The sequence below is a fragment of the Carettochelys insculpta genome, unplaced genomic scaffold (assembly GCF_033958435.1).
Source record: "Carettochelys insculpta isolate YL-2023 unplaced genomic scaffold, ASM3395843v1 scaffold_0040, whole genome shotgun sequence".
Taxonomy (NCBI): Eukaryota; Metazoa; Chordata; order Testudines; family Carettochelyidae; genus Carettochelys; species Carettochelys insculpta.
In genome coordinates this window covers 25,772-41,816 of record NW_027439077.1, presented here as the reverse complement: position 1 = coordinate 41,816, position 16,045 = coordinate 25,772, and the positions used below count along the sequence as shown (strand labels likewise).

The window sequence follows — 16,045 nt, the reverse complement described above, 5'->3', positions numbered from 1 at the left end:
GATTCACCACAGAAGGGGTGATCACACCTCCCAGCCAGGTGAAGATGAGCTGAACAGAGGAAGAGCTCCCATCAGACTCCAATCCACATCTCAGGAATTTGGCTGAGGCACGTCATCTGGGACTCTGCCAATGGCAGAATGCCCCCAAAGGGGAAGGACAAGAGACCTAATCTTGTGTACGTGATCACAGGCAGGGTCTTCCCTCCGAGTGGGCAAGTCAATAAAAAGGAACCCTGTTAGTCACCATTTTATCGTCAGCTGCCAGTCTCCATCTTTCTGCCCTGATGGTCAACATGGAACATGAAGGCCCTGTTATGTAGAGACAAACTCCTAGGGTTGGAAGGAATCGAATCCAGCCCACTGCCCAAAGCAGGACCAACCCCAACTCAGTCATCCAAGTTTGCAGGAACATCTCTGCTCTGAATAGAACCTGAATAGACTATGTACCCACCCAACAAAGGATGTATTTCCAAAGGCTTTTAAGACAGTAGCCTCTTCCACCTGCTGCAACCCGCACCAAGAACTTTGTGACTGATGAATGTAATTTGACCACTTTTCTCTCACACCCTATTCTTTTCTTAAGCCTTTAGATGCTAAAGAATTGGCCTAGCATGCTGTTTTGGGTAAGACCTAACTATATATTCACCTGGAAATACGACTGGTCCCTTTGAGGGCTGGAAAGACTGGCTGGGATTTAGTGAGATGGGTTTTCATAATCTCTCATCTGTGGAAGGAGGGATGATGGTTCAGGGCCCCAGGGAAGCTGGATATCCTGAAGGACATGCTTGCGTAATCCCTTGCTGGGCAGTGCTTTTGTGACTGATTTAGTTTGCCTTATGTGAAGAAACTCCAATCTGGGCCATAAGGTTTGCCCTGGAAATCTGTATATTACGCTACCCTGGAGCTGCAGGAGGAAAAGATCATCAAGGTAAGTTCAGGCCAGTGGCGGGCTGCTCTCCCTCCCCAGCTGTGGCCTACCCACCACAGCTAGTTCCTGAGCATACAGTGTTTAATAGGCTGCTGCATGGCAGTGTGGCTTACAGGGAATTTAGGTCATGAACCCATCTGTGGGGAGGTAAGCCCTGGCTCTCACAGCATCTGGAAAGGCTCCTAAAGAAATCTGTCCACAGAACTGGGACGAAAACCAACTTTCCAGGACTGAGTTGGAGGTTCAAACGGCAGAACAGAGACTTTCTCATTCAACCTGCAGAGAGAATTGAGTACCCAGCTGTCGAGATAAGGGAAGATAATTATTCTGAGTCATCCGAGACCGTCAGCTAGGACTGCCGTTGTGTTTAAAACCACCCTTGGGGCAGAGCTGATGCCAAAAAAGAATAGTATGGTGCTGAGGAAGTGATTGTTACCGATTGCAAAATCAAAAACCTTTTGTACAAGGGGTGACTTGCAACATGAAAACGCGCACCCAGAATTCAGGCCTGCAAGAATCTCGCCGTCCTGAATTTCCGCTGTTTGGTGCAGTTGTTTAGCCGTCCGAGATCCAAAATTGGTCTCCATTCTCTGTGGAGAAATTGAGAAAACTCTTGAAATGGTGCTGGGGGAGGAGGATGGGATAGCATACATCCAGATTCTTGTGAAATGGATGGTCTGGACCAGGGGTCAAGAGCGGCACCCAAGACAATTTTCATCAGCACTTGAGGCAGGAGCTCAGCCTTTTCCCTCCTCCCCATGCAGCCAGGAGCTTGCTCAAAGCTGTGCCACCTGCGGATTAATAAAAAGACCAGCTAATGCTACCAACCACCACCTAAACAGTAAAGCTTCGCATCTTCATTTATTTATTAATAAAGCTGTCATAAGTAGAACTATTAGTGACGTCAAAAAGTATCACTGGCATTCAGACTGTACGTAGAGGTCAAAAGGTCAAATTTTGGCACTCTGCCTCGGAAAGGTTGCTGTCCCTTGGTCTGGACTCTTCATCAAGCCATTAAAACTGACTTTTGGATGGAATGGATGACCAAGGCAAGGCAAGCTGGTCCCAGTGATGGCTTCTTTTTTGAGCACCGATGCCTTCTGTGCAGGTGGTTCTGAAGGTCTATGCAGAGTCCAGAAAAATGCTCTGGGTGAGATCTCAGCTGTTTGAGTCCTGCATCCTTTTTTTGCTGGCAGCCATATAAATCTGAAGGACTCTAAATGCGGCCCTTGAACTTGAACCGTTCTAGAACTCCACCTCAGACCTGCAGTCTCACACGTTTTTCTCGGTCTGCGACTAAGACGTCTTAGAAGCAGATCTAGCGTTCCTACTTTTCTTGCCAATACCCAGAGGCGGAGAACGTGAAGCTCGCTGTTCGGCAGGCATGAAGGCAGGTTTGCCTTCCCTGAAGTTTTCAGTGACAGACGTACCAGCAACTGTATCCCAGAGAAGACATGGTGCTCAGCGTGAGGCAGATTTGCAGAGGGCATCCTTAAGTCAACAATGAATCAACAGTGTGCCTGAGGAGCCAAGAAGACCGGTGGCATATTGGGGTGCATTAGAGGTGCATTGCCAGCAGATCGAGGGGAAGTGATTATTCCCCTTTATTCAACACTGGTGAGGCCACATCTGGAATACTGTGCCCAGTTCTGTGGCCTCCATTACAAAAAGGATGTGCACGCATTGGACAGAACCCCAGGGAGGTTAACAAAAATGATTATGGGCCTGGAGCACATGACCTACGAGGTTGAGGGATTTGGGTGTATTTAGTCTATGGAAGAGAAGAGCGAGGTGGGGATTTGATAGCAGCCTTCAACTCCCTGAAGTGGGCCTCTAAAAAGGATGGAGAGAGACTGGTCTCAGTAGTAGTGAGAGATGGCAGAACAAGGAGCAATGGTCTCAAGTTGCGGTGGGGAGCAGAGGAATCTAGATTGGAGATTAGGAAAAACCCTTTCCCCAGGAGGGTGGTGAAGCACTGGAATGGATTCCCAAGAGAGGAGGTGGGATCTCCATCCCTAGAGGTTTTTAAGTCCCGGCTTCACAAAGTCCTAGCTGGGATGATGTAGCTGGGGTTCGACTTCATGACATCTTGAGGTTTGCTCTGCCATCTTGAAGATAATTTGACCTCCTGCCTTTTCTGCTGCCCGAAGAGGAAAGACAGCTCCAGGGATCTCAGCATAGCACACAGTGAAAAGGTCCCAAGATAGCCCTTGAGTGGAGATTTTAAGAACTAAAGGAGAACCACCGCCCTGACTAACAACTAAACAAGGAAGTGTAGTAAGTAAAAGCGGGCATGGTTGAAGCTCTATCTCAAGCCGACGGTGAAACAGAAGGCTGGGTCATCCCCACAGCCCTATACGTCCGTGGTAAGGGCAGCAGTATGTGTGGGCCATACACGCCGGTCAACCACAGACATCATATAGCCAATGCACAGCAGGACACAGATCACTACTCAAAGAAGCAAGGAAGACACCAGGCCTCAGTCAGGGTCGGCCAGGGACTGTAGGCATGTAGCTCGCCTGTTATTTTAAATCCCCTCCTAGGAGGGATGTGCAGCTTGGGGCCAGACAAACCACAGTTTCTTCTGGAGAACCTGCTTGAGCATCACTGCCTGGGGTGGTTCTCCTCATGGTGAAGGAACAGGGCAGGAGACCAGTTGGGTTGTAACCCGAGAACAGCTGGATGGCAGCATCCCACCCCAAAGCTGGGAATAGGGACCCCGGTGTGGGAAAAGGTGGCGGGGGGCAGAATCTTTGCCATGGAAGGGGGGGGCAGTGGGAGAGAGGTGCAACGTATTACATGAGGAGGGAGGGATGAAGGGATGGCATAGACCTTGGTTGTCAGAAGCTATGAAGCCTCCCGCCTCCTGTGGCTGCCTTTCAATCCCCCCGATCTCCACCCCGTAATTCTGCCCTTCACCCAGCTCAGCTCAGTCCCCGAGACAGAGTGCTGGAGATGGCAACTGCTCCCCTCCTAAGTTTTGCTGGCAGCATCAGGTCTGTTGTAAGAGAGGGGCTTTTCCAGCAGATTCTAGCCCCAGCTGTTGACCAGGGGGCCAGGGACCCATGGAAAGGCAGCTCAGGGCAGACAGAAAGGTGGTTAGCTGCCGCCCTCTAGTGAACAGAATAGCTCGTTGCCTGGCACAGCAGTCGAGGCCTCTGGCCAATATTCTGTGCTGGACAGATCCAGGAGTCTGGGCCGGGACAGCCAGGAAGAAGGGGGTTACAACTGGGTGCTGATGTAAGGTGACGGTTCCTACCCCCATCCCGCAAGAGAGAAGCACAGTGGTGGTTTTAGAACACCAATTTTATTTCCGTTCTGAATGTTACACGTTGGTATGAAACACTCTCACTGTAGCAGCACCGGCAATAGCCAGGAAACAAGATCCCAGAATCTGCTGCGCAACGGGACTGGCCGATTCGGTTCCTGACCCCTGGAGGTTTGCCCTGCACCTAGGACGAGAACGACCACAGGATGGATGAATACCTCGCCAAAGGACAACAGAAGGAAAGAGCTGGGTAATCAGGGGAGCTATCCTGGCGGGGAGTGGTACTCTCAACAATATGAACCAAGGAGCAGGCCCTGGATTGCAGAAGGAGCTCAGGACAGAAAACAACCCCCCGCCCCAAAACTAACAGGAATGTGTCCTCTGGGGCAGACTATGCCACCAAGGTGTAGCAAGCCGGGATAGTAATGTATCTTTTAGCAGAACCTTTGTAATCTTGTATTACCCTGTATCTTTTTAACACACCACAGACTTTTGCATTACTCTTTAGATCTGTTCTTTTATACTACCACCTTTACTATTCATAGACACTTTGTACCGGCTTCCATATTGTATTTCAAACTCTACCAGCCTGTAAACTTTGTGCCGCCTGTGGGAATGGATGCGTGTGAGCCAGCTGGCAATGGGAATGGGGATGCTCAGAATTACCCTCTGGAGTCGCCTGTCGGGATGATGAAGACTCAGAGGATGAAGGACAATGAGAACTGACTCTACAGCAGTGACCCACCCGGAGAGGAAGGTGAAGTCCCGTCTGTAGGAGATGAGTCACGCAGAAACCCGGGCAGTGGGAACGGATCAAACCCATCTGCCGTTGACTGGCGAGGCCTGGTGCAGTGGGACAGAGCCAGGACTGTGGGCTCAGAGCTGTGAGACGTGTGCCCCACTCCAGGGCTGGGCTCCTCTTCTCCTCTCGCCCACAGCAGAGCACTGAGCCGGACCCCCAGAACCTGGCTCCACACTCACCTCCGACCCAGCCGGCCAACGAACTGGAGGGAGCAACCTTTGGTAACGGTAAGCGACCACAAGAAGGGCGGTGTGTGTGTCTGAGTAAACAATGTATATTATACACATACAAGATAATGGTTCTGTATTCTGAATAAACGGGGCGTTCTTGCCTTGTCCCTCTAAAAAGATCCCGCATGCTTCTTATAAGCGTAACACAAGTCCCTCATTTTTTCTCTACATATGTTCACCCCAAACTGTGAGAGAATGCTGCAGGTGCCTATTAGAGGGTGACCTGCACCTTATTCTGAAACAGTCAGCCACTGCCAGAGATGGGATACCGGACTCAAGAGGCTGATAAAACCATAGAACGCGACGACTGGAAGGGACCTCGAGAAGCCATCAAGTCCAGCCCCCTGCCCTTGTGGCAGGACCGAGCACCAAGACCATCCCCGACAGATGTCTGTCTAACCTGCTCTGAAATATCTCCAGCAATGGAGATCCTACAACCTCCCCAGGCAATTTATCCCAGTTTTTAACCCCCCTGACAGGTAGGAAGTTTTTCCTCAGGCCAACCTCAACCTCCCTTGCTGCAGTTTAAGCCCACTGCTTTGCCCTGTCCTCAGAGACCCAAGAGAACCATTTTTTCTCCTCCTCCTTGTGACCTTCCTTGAGGTACTTGAAAACCACCATCACGTCCCCTCTCAACCTTCTCTTTTCCCAACTAAACAAGCCCCGTTCTTTCTGGCGTCCCTCCTTGCTCATGTTCTCCAGATCTTCCATCCTTCTTGTTGCTCTGCTCTGGACCTTGTGCCATTTCTCCCCATCTTTCCTGACACGTGGGGCCCAGAACTGGACATAAGACCCGAGTTGAGGCCTCATCAGCACAGAACAGAGCAGATGAATGAGTTCCCCTGTCTGGCTCCTGTGAATGCGCCCAGAATCACATTTGCTTTTTTTCCGCCCCCAACAGCAACACGCTGTTGACTGTTGTCCACTCTGACCTCTAGAACCCTTTCTGCTGTGCTCCTTTCTAGACGATTGCGTCCCAGTCTGTAGGCGTGAAACCATTTTAGTCCTATCTGATTTGACTGGCACTTTGTCAGCAATGCTGAGTGTACCAAAGGGGGCACTGGACGGGGTGAAGCAGAGTGCAGACAACGCCAACGCTGCATTGTGTTTTGCCCTGCTCCGGCCCAGCAGGGTTACGCCACGGCCTTTAAGCTCAAGGAAGCTTCTCTGTGCCAAGGTCGGGGGTCAAGTCCTGCAGACAGAGCCCCGCAGCCTACCATGTGATGGAAGAATCTAGAGCCAATTCCTGGCTCCCCCGCCAGGAATGTGGCAACCCCAGCCCCAAAGAGGTGACCCCCTCCCAGAAGCCGTGCCTCCCGCCCCCCGACCTAGAACTCGGTGAGGTCGTCGTTGAAGTACAGCAGAATGGCCGGCATGAACAGGTCCGAGTCCAGGCTGAGCTGGTAGAACTCCTCGTCCTCGTCCAGGATCTTGTTCTGCTCCAGCGTCTTGTCCATGTCCAGGTTGACGCCCTCGTACTTCCAGGTATAGCTGGCGGCATGGGGGTTGTAAGGCAGGTAGCGCCGCAGAATGTCCCACATGGACTCCTCCGCGCACACCTAGGAGACCAGGCCACGGCTTCGTGTGAGAGGCCCCCTGGGGCACCGTCACCAGCCGGGCTGAACCAAATTCCCCTTCGGTGCCCCCTGGTGCCAACGGGGACCTGGCGCTGGCAGCCCAGACTCCTGGGGGCCTTTGTCAGCTCACTGACACGCCCAAGCGCTGGGGTCGGGTAAGGAAGTTATTGGACTGAACAACCGATTTTAATTGGGAGGGGAGAGGTCCTTCATTTTACCCCTGCCCAAGTATTTCCTGTTACTACACTTCAGTCCCTGAAACACAAAAAAAAAACCCCCAGGGCATCTTCCCAGCATGCCTTGCTACCAAGGACTTTGGCCCCAGGCACTACAACTCCCAGAATCCCCTGCTACGGCGGGGGGGAAGGGCATAGCCAGCCTTAAAGGGCCAGTGAGCTACTGCATCACGTGGGTTTCAGCTCACCTCCAGCACGTGCTCCTGCGAGGTCAGGGTGTTGATGATCCGGATGCGCCGGGTTTTGGATGCCAGGAAGCCCACCTCGTACTTGCTGTCCTTCCACCAGGGCAGGCCGAAGTCATTGGCCCAGTCGGAGCGGGGCAGCGGGGGCGGGATGTGGAGGAATCGGCCCTGGGGGGTGTAGTACTGGAGGCAGCCCGTCAGCGGATCAATGTGGGTCTGGATCTGAAAACCGGGCGGTCCCGTTACTGGTTGGGAAGGCATGAGCTTTGCTACGTACTTGTATTTCAAAGGTTTGCTCCTAGGAAACCTCCACAGGTTTGAGAACAACCACAAGCCCTGTGGCACCTTGTAGACTAACAAGTATTTTGTAGCATAAGCTTCCGTGGGCAAAGACCCGCTTCCTCAGATGCACGAGGCTACCTCTGCGATACTCCACAAGTTTGGCTAACCAAGGGGTCAGCCACATTTCCGAGGCAGAGGGATGAAAATTGACCTTCTGATCGCTACACACGGTCCAAGCGTCGGTGATACTTTTTTTAAGTCGCTAATAGTCCTGCTTACTGCAGGTTCAATTAAGACACAGAGTATTACCAGTAAGGTGGTGGTTGCTAGTATCAGCTGGTCTTTTGGTAATCCACGGGCTGAGCGCCTGCCGCGCGTGCCGGTGAAAATCGGCTCGCACGCTGCTCTCAGCACCCGTGCCGGAAGTTGCTCACCTCCAGCACTGACGTATGAATTAACCTGGAAGTGTGGTCAATCCTTTGGGATCAGAAATTTTTTTTTCCATTTGGCAAGACTGGTTTCCATAACCTCTCGTCTGCATAAGGAAGGGACCGGTGGTAGCCCAGGAAAATCTGAGGGAATCGCTGGTGCGCCTTCTTGCTGGCCAGCGTGGCAACAGAAGTGCCCTTTGTGACTGGTTTGGGGCCTTATAACAAAGGACCCCCAGGTGTGAGCCGCAAGCGGCCCCGTTCCCAAGCAATTTACCCTGATTGGACCTTCTCAGAGGTGCCCAGAAAGCCGGCAATGTTCTGAGGAGAGATGAACGGTGGCCACTGTCACCATGCAAGGATGAGGGCGAAAGCCAGGTGTCAGTGGCGATGCCGAACTCTTTGGGGCACCTGCAGAGAAAAGGCTGGCAGATTCCCCCAGGAACCGGGACTATACTCGGCTCTCTGCTTGCACTGCTAAAATCCCCAAATATATCCACTCAGAGGGCTGTTCCGAGATCAAACCGGACCAGCTGATTCCAGACCCCAAACACCCAAAGGCGAGGGGAGCACAAGACCTTGCGTAAGACCTGGGAAATGAGATGCCTGCCTCACCAGCAGATCAGAGTCCTTGTAGCCAGCCCCTGAAGGATTTAAGTGGATCCCGCCCTGGGAAATAGGGGAGACCTAGGGAGGAAAGCATTTCTCACCCTGTGCGGGAGCAAGGATAGCCAGTCCCAACCTCACACTGCCCCCTGCAAACGGGCTTTCTACATCTGGCAGGGGAGTTTGCTGAAAGTTCCCTGGAGACTAGGGAGAACAGAAAGAGTTCAATCTCCACTGTGCAAACAAGGGTGGCTGGTTATCCAGTGACACAGGGACCCCTTGCCTGGCACTTTGATGCACCCACCTCTGGGGCGGGGCAGCCAGTGACACAGGGACCCCTCGCCCAGCGCCGAGATGGGCCCACCTCTGGAGCAGGGCGGCCAGGGACACGGGGACCCCTCGCCCGGCGCCGAGACGCGCCCACCTCTGGGGCGGGACGGCTGGTGACACGGGGACCCCTCGCCCGGCGCCGAGATGCGCCCACCTCTGGGGCGGGACGGCTGGTGACACGGGGACCCCTTGCCTGGCGCCGAGATGCGCCCACCTCTGGGGCGGGGCGGCCAGTGACACGGGGACCCCTCGCCTGGTGCCGAGATGCGCCGACCTCTGGGGCGGGGCGGCTGATTATCCAGAGACTCTTCACCTAGTGCTGAGATGCAGGCCTAGGGAAGCTCCCTCTGTGGGGATATGGGGCACCAAGAGGTGGCCACCTCTGGGCCAGGGTCCAGGCAATAGTTTGGGCCACTAAATGAGAGAGAACCCTGCACCCATTTCAAACACCCGGGGCGGTGCGGAGGGGGTATCCCCCCCAGGCCTCCAATGACCCGACACGCCACCCATGCTCACGTCTCTGGTCTTGGGGTTGAACCAATGGCTGATGTCCTTTCCTGCCGCTTCCAAGATGGGTCTCAGCAAGATGTCCCCTGCGGGAAACAGAGCAAGTGGTCGGTCTGACGGGCCGGGGGGTGCCACATGGAGCGGGGGGCTTCCCCGTCCCCGCACTGCAGCAGGGCGAGCTCTGGGTAGGGCCCGGCCGGCTCCTGGCCCCGCGGGAATCAGATGTGGGCACGAGGCACCGTCAGAAGGTGTGGGGGGGCTGTGGTGGGGGGGCAGGCGGAGGAGGGCAGATCTAGGCACCCCCGGCCGGTGGGGCTGTGAGATGGGGTCCTGGCCCACCAGTGTGAGGTGGGGGGCGCGCCCAGCAGAGGGAGGGAGCTGTTCCCCGTACCCATGTGCTATGGGCCAGGGGGGCTCCGGTCCCCCATAGCGCGCAGTGGGGCAGGCTGGGGGGACTCACCGGAAAGAGCCGGGGGGCGGCGTGGGGTGGGGTGGTTACACGGGGCACTGGGGGGGAGCCAGAGGCAGGGCGGGAATAAAGGGGTTCGAACGAGGGGGTCACAAAGGGCGGCGGCCGAGAGCAGTCACACGAGACACGTGCAGTAGTGGGGGGGGCGTTGTGGGGGTCCCGTGGGGGGAGGGACGCGCGCGGTGCATTGTGGGGGGGGGGAAACCGGCGGCGGGGGGGTGGGGGGCCGCGCGCGGTGCATTGTGGGGGGGCCCGGAGGAAGTGGGCGCGCGGTGCATTGCGGGGGGACCCGGCGGCGGGGGCGGGGTGGGGGGCCGCGCGCGGTGCATTGTGGGGGGACCCAGAGGGAGTGGGCGCGCGGTGCATTGTGGGGGGCAGCCGGCGGAGGGGGGCGTGCGGGGCCTCGCGCGGTGCATGCCGGGACGGACCCTCGTGCTGCCGGGCCAGCGAGCTGAGGTCCCAGACGCGGCCGAGGAAGGAGACCCAGAGCCGCCCGGGCCGCGCCTCCGCCGCCACCTCCCGCCGCGTGAAGTAGCGCGGCTGGAAGCTCGCCATCGCCCCGCCTGTTACCACGGCAACCGCCGCGCGCGGGGCCTGCCGGGAGCGGAACCCGACCCCCCCCGCCTGTTCCCACGGCAACCGCCGCGCGCGGGGCCTGCCGGGAGCGGAACTCGACACCCCCCCGCGCCTGTCCCCACGGCAACCGCCGCGCGCGGGGCCTGCCGGGAGCGGAACCCGACCCCCCCCCCGCCTGTTACCACGGCAACCGCCGCGCGCGGAGCCTGCCGGGAGCGGAACCCGACCCCCCCCCGCCTGTCCCCACGGCAACCACCGCGCGCGGGGCCTGCCGGGAGCGGAACCCGACCCCCCCCGCCTGTTCCCACGGCAACCGCCGCGCGCGGGGCCTGCCGGGAGCGGAACCCGACCCCCCCCGCCTGTTCCCACGGCAACCGCCGCGCGCGGGGCCTGCCGGGAGCGGAACCCGACCCTTCCCCGCCTGTTCCCATGGCAACCGCCGCACGCGGGGCCTGCCGGGAGCGGAACCCGACCCCCAAGCGCCTGTCCCCACGGCAACGGCAGCGCGCGGAGCCTGCCGGGAGCGGAACCCGACCCCCCCCCGCCTGTCCCCACGGCAACCGCCGCGCGCGGGGCCTGCCGGGAGCGGAACCCGACCATTGTTCCCATGGCAACCGCCGCACGTGGGGCCTGCCGGGAGCGGAACCCGACCCCCCCCCGCCTGTCCCCACGGCAACCGCCGCGCGCGGAGCCTGCCGGGAGCGGAACCCGACCCTTCCCCACCTGTTCCCATGGCAACCGCCGCGCGCGGGGCCTGCCGGGAGCGGAACCCGACCCTTCCCCGCCTGTTCCCATGGCAACCGCCGCGCGCGGGGCCTGCCGGGAGCGGAACCCGACCCCCCCCGCCTGTTCCCACGGCAACCGCCGCGCGCCGGTCCTGCCGGGAGAGGAAAGCGTCACTCGGCCCGGCCCCGCCCAGTCGGGGGGTGCACGTGACGCGGGAGCGCGCGGGGGCTGCCGGGAGCGTGGCGGATGGAGGCTGAGGCCGGGCAGCGCGAGGAGAACGGGGGCTGCGGCGGGGAAGGGCCGAGTCCCGCGGTGCGGGGCCGGGGGGCGGGTGGCTGCGGGATAGGGCGGGGCCAGGGGCGGGGCTTAAGGCGGGGGCGGGGCCAGGGTGGGGTCCCGGAGGGCGGAGCCAAGGGGGGCTTGAGCCTGTGGCGGGGCGGGGCGGGGCTAGGGGCGGGGTTGGGTCCTGGGGGGGGGCTAGAGGCGGGGCGGGGCTAGGGGCGGGGTGTGGTCCTGGGGGGCGGGGCTAGAAGCGGGCCGGGGTCCCGGGGGCGGGGCGGGGCTAGGGGCGGGGCTTGCCTGGTCTCGGGGGCGGGGCTAGGGGCGGGGCGGGGGTCCCGGGGGCGGGGCGGGGCTAGGGACGGGGGTACCTAGGGTCGGGTCCCGGGGGGCGGGGCGGGGTCCCGAGGGCGGGGCGGGGCTGTCGCCGGGCCCGGCCCCGCCCCGCCGCTGACGCGCGCGTCCCCGCAGGAGTGGGCGGGGCCGGCCCCGGAGGGCCCCGGCGCGCGCGCCCGGCGGCGGCTGGAGGCGCTGCTGAACCGGACGCTGCGCATCCGCATGAGCGACGGGCGCACCCTGGTGGGCGGGTTCCTCTGCACCGACCGCGACTGCAACGTCATCCTCGGCTCCGCCCAGGAGTTCCTCAAGGCCGGCGGTGCGCGGCGCCCGGACGCCTGGGTCCCCGGGGGGGGGGGCGGGGGGTTAATCGCTGCCCCTGCCTCAGTTTCCCCCGCGGGGGGGCGGGGCTCTGCCCCTGCCTCAGTTTCCCCCGCGGGGGGGCGGGGCTCTGCCCCTGCCTCAGTTTCCCCCGCGGGGGGGCGGGGCTCTGCCTGTGCCTCAGTTTCCCCTCCTGGGGGGGCGGGGCTCTGCCCTGTGCCTCAGTTTCCCCTGCGGGGGGGCGGGGTTCTGCCCGTGCCTCAGTTTCCCCTCCTGGGGGGGCGGGGCTCTGCCTGTGCCTCAGTTTCCCCTGCGGGGGGGCGGGGTTCTGCCTGTGCCTCAGTTTCCCCTGCGGGGGGGCGGGGTTCTGCCCGTGCCTCGGTTTCCCCTGCGGGGGGGGCAGCGCTGGGGGGGAGGTGGGTTAGTCTCTCCCTGTGCCTCAGTTTCCCCTGCGGGGGGGCGGGGCGCTGCCCCTGCCTCAGTTTCCCCTCCTGGGGGGGCGGGGCTCTGCCGCTGCCTCAGTTTCCCCTCCTGGGGGGGGCGGGGCGCTGCCCCTGCCTCAGTTTCCCCTCCTGGGGGGGCGGGGCGCTGCCCCTGCCTCAGTTTCCCCTCCTGGGGGGGGCGGGGCGCTGCCCCTGCCTCAGTTTCCCCTCCTGGAGGGGCGGGGCGCTGCCCTGTGCCTCAGTTTCCCCTGCGGGGGGGCGGGGTTCTGCCCGTGCCTCAGTTTCCCCTGCGGGGGGGGCAGCGCTGGGGGGGAGGTGGGTTAGTCTCTCCCTGTGCCTCAGTTTCCCCTGCGGGGGGGCGGGGCGCTGCCCCTGCCTCAGTTTCCCCTCCTGGGGGGGCGAGGCTCTGCCCCTGCCTCAGTTTCCCCTCCTGGGGGGGCGGGGCTCTGCCCTGTGCCTCAGTTTCCCCTGTGTGGGGGCGGGGCTCTGCCCCTGCCTCAGTTTCCCCTCTTGGGGGGGCGGGGCTCTGCCCTGTGCCTCAGTTTCTCCTCCTGGGGGGGCGGGGCTCTGCCCTGTGCCTCAGTTCCCCCTGCGGGGGGGCGGGGTTCTGCCCGTGCCTCAGTTTCCCCTGCGGGGGTGGCAGCGCTGGGGGGGAGGTGGGTTAGGCTCTCCCTGTGCCTCAGTTTCCCCTCCGCCCTGACCCACCCCCCCCTCTCCCGCAGACTCCTTCGCGGCCAGCGAGCCCCGGGTGCTGGGCCTGGCCATGGTGCCCGGCCACCACATTGTGTCCATCGAGGTGGAGCTGGAAAGTCCGGGCAGCCCCCAGTACCTGTGAGGAGCGGCGGCCGGCGTGGGGGGCGCCCCCCCGAGGACAGAGCTGCGGGTGGGGGGTGACCACGGGCCTGGCTCTGCTCATTAAAGGTGCAGCCGGGGGGGGAACCCGGCAGAGGCGCTGTGGGTCTCTGTGGTGCGTCGGGCTGCGGTCGGGGGGCTGCCCCACGGGGCGCTGGGCCGCTCCCTGCCCGTCCTGAGCCGGGGTTAATGGTACGCCTCGAATCACCGGGCCCACAGCCCCGCCCTCCCGTCCCGACCCACAGGCCTGCCGGTGCCCCCCATCCTGACCCACAGCCCTGCCCCACACCCCTGCCGGTGCCCCCATCCCGACCCACAGCCCTGCCCCACCGCCCTGCCGGTGTCCCCATCCCGACCCACCACCCTGCCGGTGCCCCCATCCCGACCCACAGCCCTGCCCCATAGCCCTGCTGGTGCCCCCATCCTGACCCACAGCCCTGCCCCACCGCCCTGCCGGTGCCCCCATCCCGACCCACAGCCCTGCCCCACACCCCTGCCGGTGCCCCCATCCCGACCCACAGCCCTGCCCCACACCCCTGCCGGTGTCCCCATCCCGACCCACCACCCTGCCGGTGCCCCCATCCCGACCCACAGCCCTGCCCCATAGCCCTGCCGGTGCCCCCATCCTGACCCACAGCCCTGCCCCACCGCCCTGCCGGTGCCCCCATCCCGACCCACAGCCCTGCCCCATAGCCCTGCTGGTGCCCCCATCCCAACCCACAGCCCTGCCCCATAGCCCTGCTGGTGCCCCCATCCCGACCCACAGCCCTGCCCCACAGCCCTGCCGGTGCCCCCATCCCGACCCGCAGCCCTGTTAACCCCTTGCTGGCCAGGGCTGCTCCACACCAGCTGAGGCTCCTGGGGAGCTGGGAGGAACCTGGCCCCCCGCCCGGCCCCTGTTGTTCCCACAGCTCAGAACAATGGGCTGCTCTGTCCCCCGCCCTGCGCTTCCCCTGCCGGCCCGGGGGAGCCACTTATCTTATCCCCGCTGCTTCCCCCGCCGCCCTGCTGCCAGGACGCCTGGGTTCGCCCCCGGCGCGTGGGGGCTGCTGCGTAGAGCAGGGGGTGGGAGCCAGGACTCCTGGGTTCTCTCCCCGGCGCTGGGAGGGCAGTGGGGGCTGGTGGTTGGAGCAGGGGGCCGGGAGCCAGGACTCCTGGGTTCTCTCCCCGGCGCTGGGAGGGCAGTGGGGGCTGGCGGTTAGAGCAGGGGGCCGGGAGCCAGGACTCCTGGGTTCTCTCCCCGGCGCTGGGAGGGCAGTGGGGGCTGGTGGTTAGAGCAGGGGGTGGGAGCCAGGACTCCTGGGTTCTCTCCCCGGCGCTGGGAGGGCAGTGGGGGCTGGTGGTTAGAGCAGGGGGTGGGAGCCAGGACTCCTGGGTTCTCTCCCCGGCGCTGGGAGGGCAGTGGGGGCTGGTGGTTAGAGCAGGGGGTGGGAGCCAGGACTCCTGGGTTCTCTCCCCGGCGCTGGGAGGGCAGTGGGGGCTGGTGGTCAGAGCAGGGGCTGGGAGCCAGGACTCCTGGGTTCTCTCCCTGGTGCTGGGAGGGCAGTGGGGGCTGGTGGTTAGAGCAGGGGGTGGGAGCCAGGACTCCTGGGTTCTCTCCCCGGCGCTGGGAGGGCAGTGGGGGCTGGTGGTCAGAGCAGGGGGTGGGAGCCAGGACTCCTGGGTTCTCTCCCCGGCGCTGGGAGGGCAGTGGGGGCTGGTGGTCGGAGCAGGGGGTGGGAGCCAGGACTCCTGGGTTCTCTCCCCGGCGCTGGGAGGGCAGTGGGGGCTGGTGGTCGGAGCAGGGGCTGGGAGCCAGGACTCCTGGGTTCTCTCCCCGGCGCTGGGAGGGCAGTGGGGGCTGGTGGTCGGAGCAGGGGCTGGGAGCCAGGACTCCTGGGTTCTCTCCCCGGCGCTGGGAGGGCAGTGGGGGCTGGTGGGTAGAGCAGGGGCTGGGAGCCAGGACTCCTGGGTTCTCTCCCCGGCGCTGGGAGGGCAGTGGGGGCTGGTGGGTAGCGCAGGGGCTGGGAGCCAGGACTCCTGGGTTCTATCCCCAGTGCCGGGAGGGCAGTGGGGGCTGGTGGTTAGAGCAGGGGTTGGAGCCAGGACTCCTGGGTTCTCCCCCTGGCGCTGGGAGGGCAGTGGGGGCTGGTGGGTAGAGCAGGGGGGAGCTGGGAGCCAGGACTCCTGTGTTTTCTCTCTGGCTCTGTTACTGTCTGTTCCTGGCAGTACCTGGCCATTTCCTCCTCCCCCCTGCGCTTCCCAGCCTTGACCCCGGCGCCCGGCCCTGCCTCCGCTCCTTCCTGTCCTGGAAAACTCGCGCCTGCTTCCCCGGCGGGTGTTTGCCCTGGCGCCCGGCCAGCCCCCCGCGGCAGAAAGGGACGTGGGGTCAGAAAACGGCCGGGCCAGGCCGGGGGAGAGCGAACGAACTGCCCCCTTCCCGACAGGCATGGGGAGATTCAGCTGGTGGCCCGAGGGCCCCCCCATGTGTTTCCTTGGGTGGTGCACGTCCCCGTGCGCCAAATAACATTATTCCACACGCCGACCGAAAAATTAAGAGCAAATTGGGGTGCAAGCTACCCCTTTGTCGGCTGGCCCGGGCTGCCCCCCACTGGGGAAGGGGGGCAGGAGCCCCTCCCCCAGGGGCAGAGAAACCTGAGGGGTGGGAAGAGATTTAGCTGTGAC

General features: G+C 62.1%; 2 protein-coding genes across 3 annotated transcripts; one reads left to right on the top strand and one right to left on the bottom strand.

The window, feature by feature from the left end:
- Window positions 1–4,219: 4,219 nt before the first annotated feature.
- Window positions 4,220–10,595, bottom strand: CYB5D1 (cytochrome b5 domain containing 1). 2 transcript variants are annotated; one of them, XM_074983173.1, is made up of 5 exons: window positions 10,277–10,595; window positions 9,389–9,465; window positions 7,230–7,448; window positions 6,588–6,787; window positions 4,220–4,380 (listed from the first exon to the last, which is right to left on the bottom strand). In XM_074983173.1, exons 1-5 carry the CDS (start codon window positions 10,401–10,403, stop codon window positions 4,254–4,256), a joined length of 750 nt encoding a protein of 249 aa, XP_074839274.1. In that variant the 5' UTR covers window positions 10,404–10,595; the 3' UTR covers window positions 4,220–4,253. The 2 variants fall into 2 exon arrangements, with proteins under 2 accessions (XP_074839274.1, XP_074839275.1); XM_074983174.1 differs by having other exon boundaries at window positions 6,557–6,787; window positions 10,277–10,591.
- Window positions 10,596–11,305: 710 nt separating this feature from the next.
- Window positions 11,306–13,480, top strand: NAA38 (N-alpha-acetyltransferase 38, NatC auxiliary subunit). The gene is made up of 3 exons (XM_074983175.1): window positions 11,306–11,462; window positions 11,901–12,084; window positions 13,252–13,480. Exons 1-3 carry the CDS (start codon window positions 11,397–11,399, stop codon window positions 13,362–13,364), a joined length of 363 nt encoding a protein of 120 aa, XP_074839276.1. The 5' UTR covers window positions 11,306–11,396; the 3' UTR covers window positions 13,365–13,480.
- The last annotated feature ends 2,565 nt before the right edge of the window (window positions 13,481–16,045 follow it).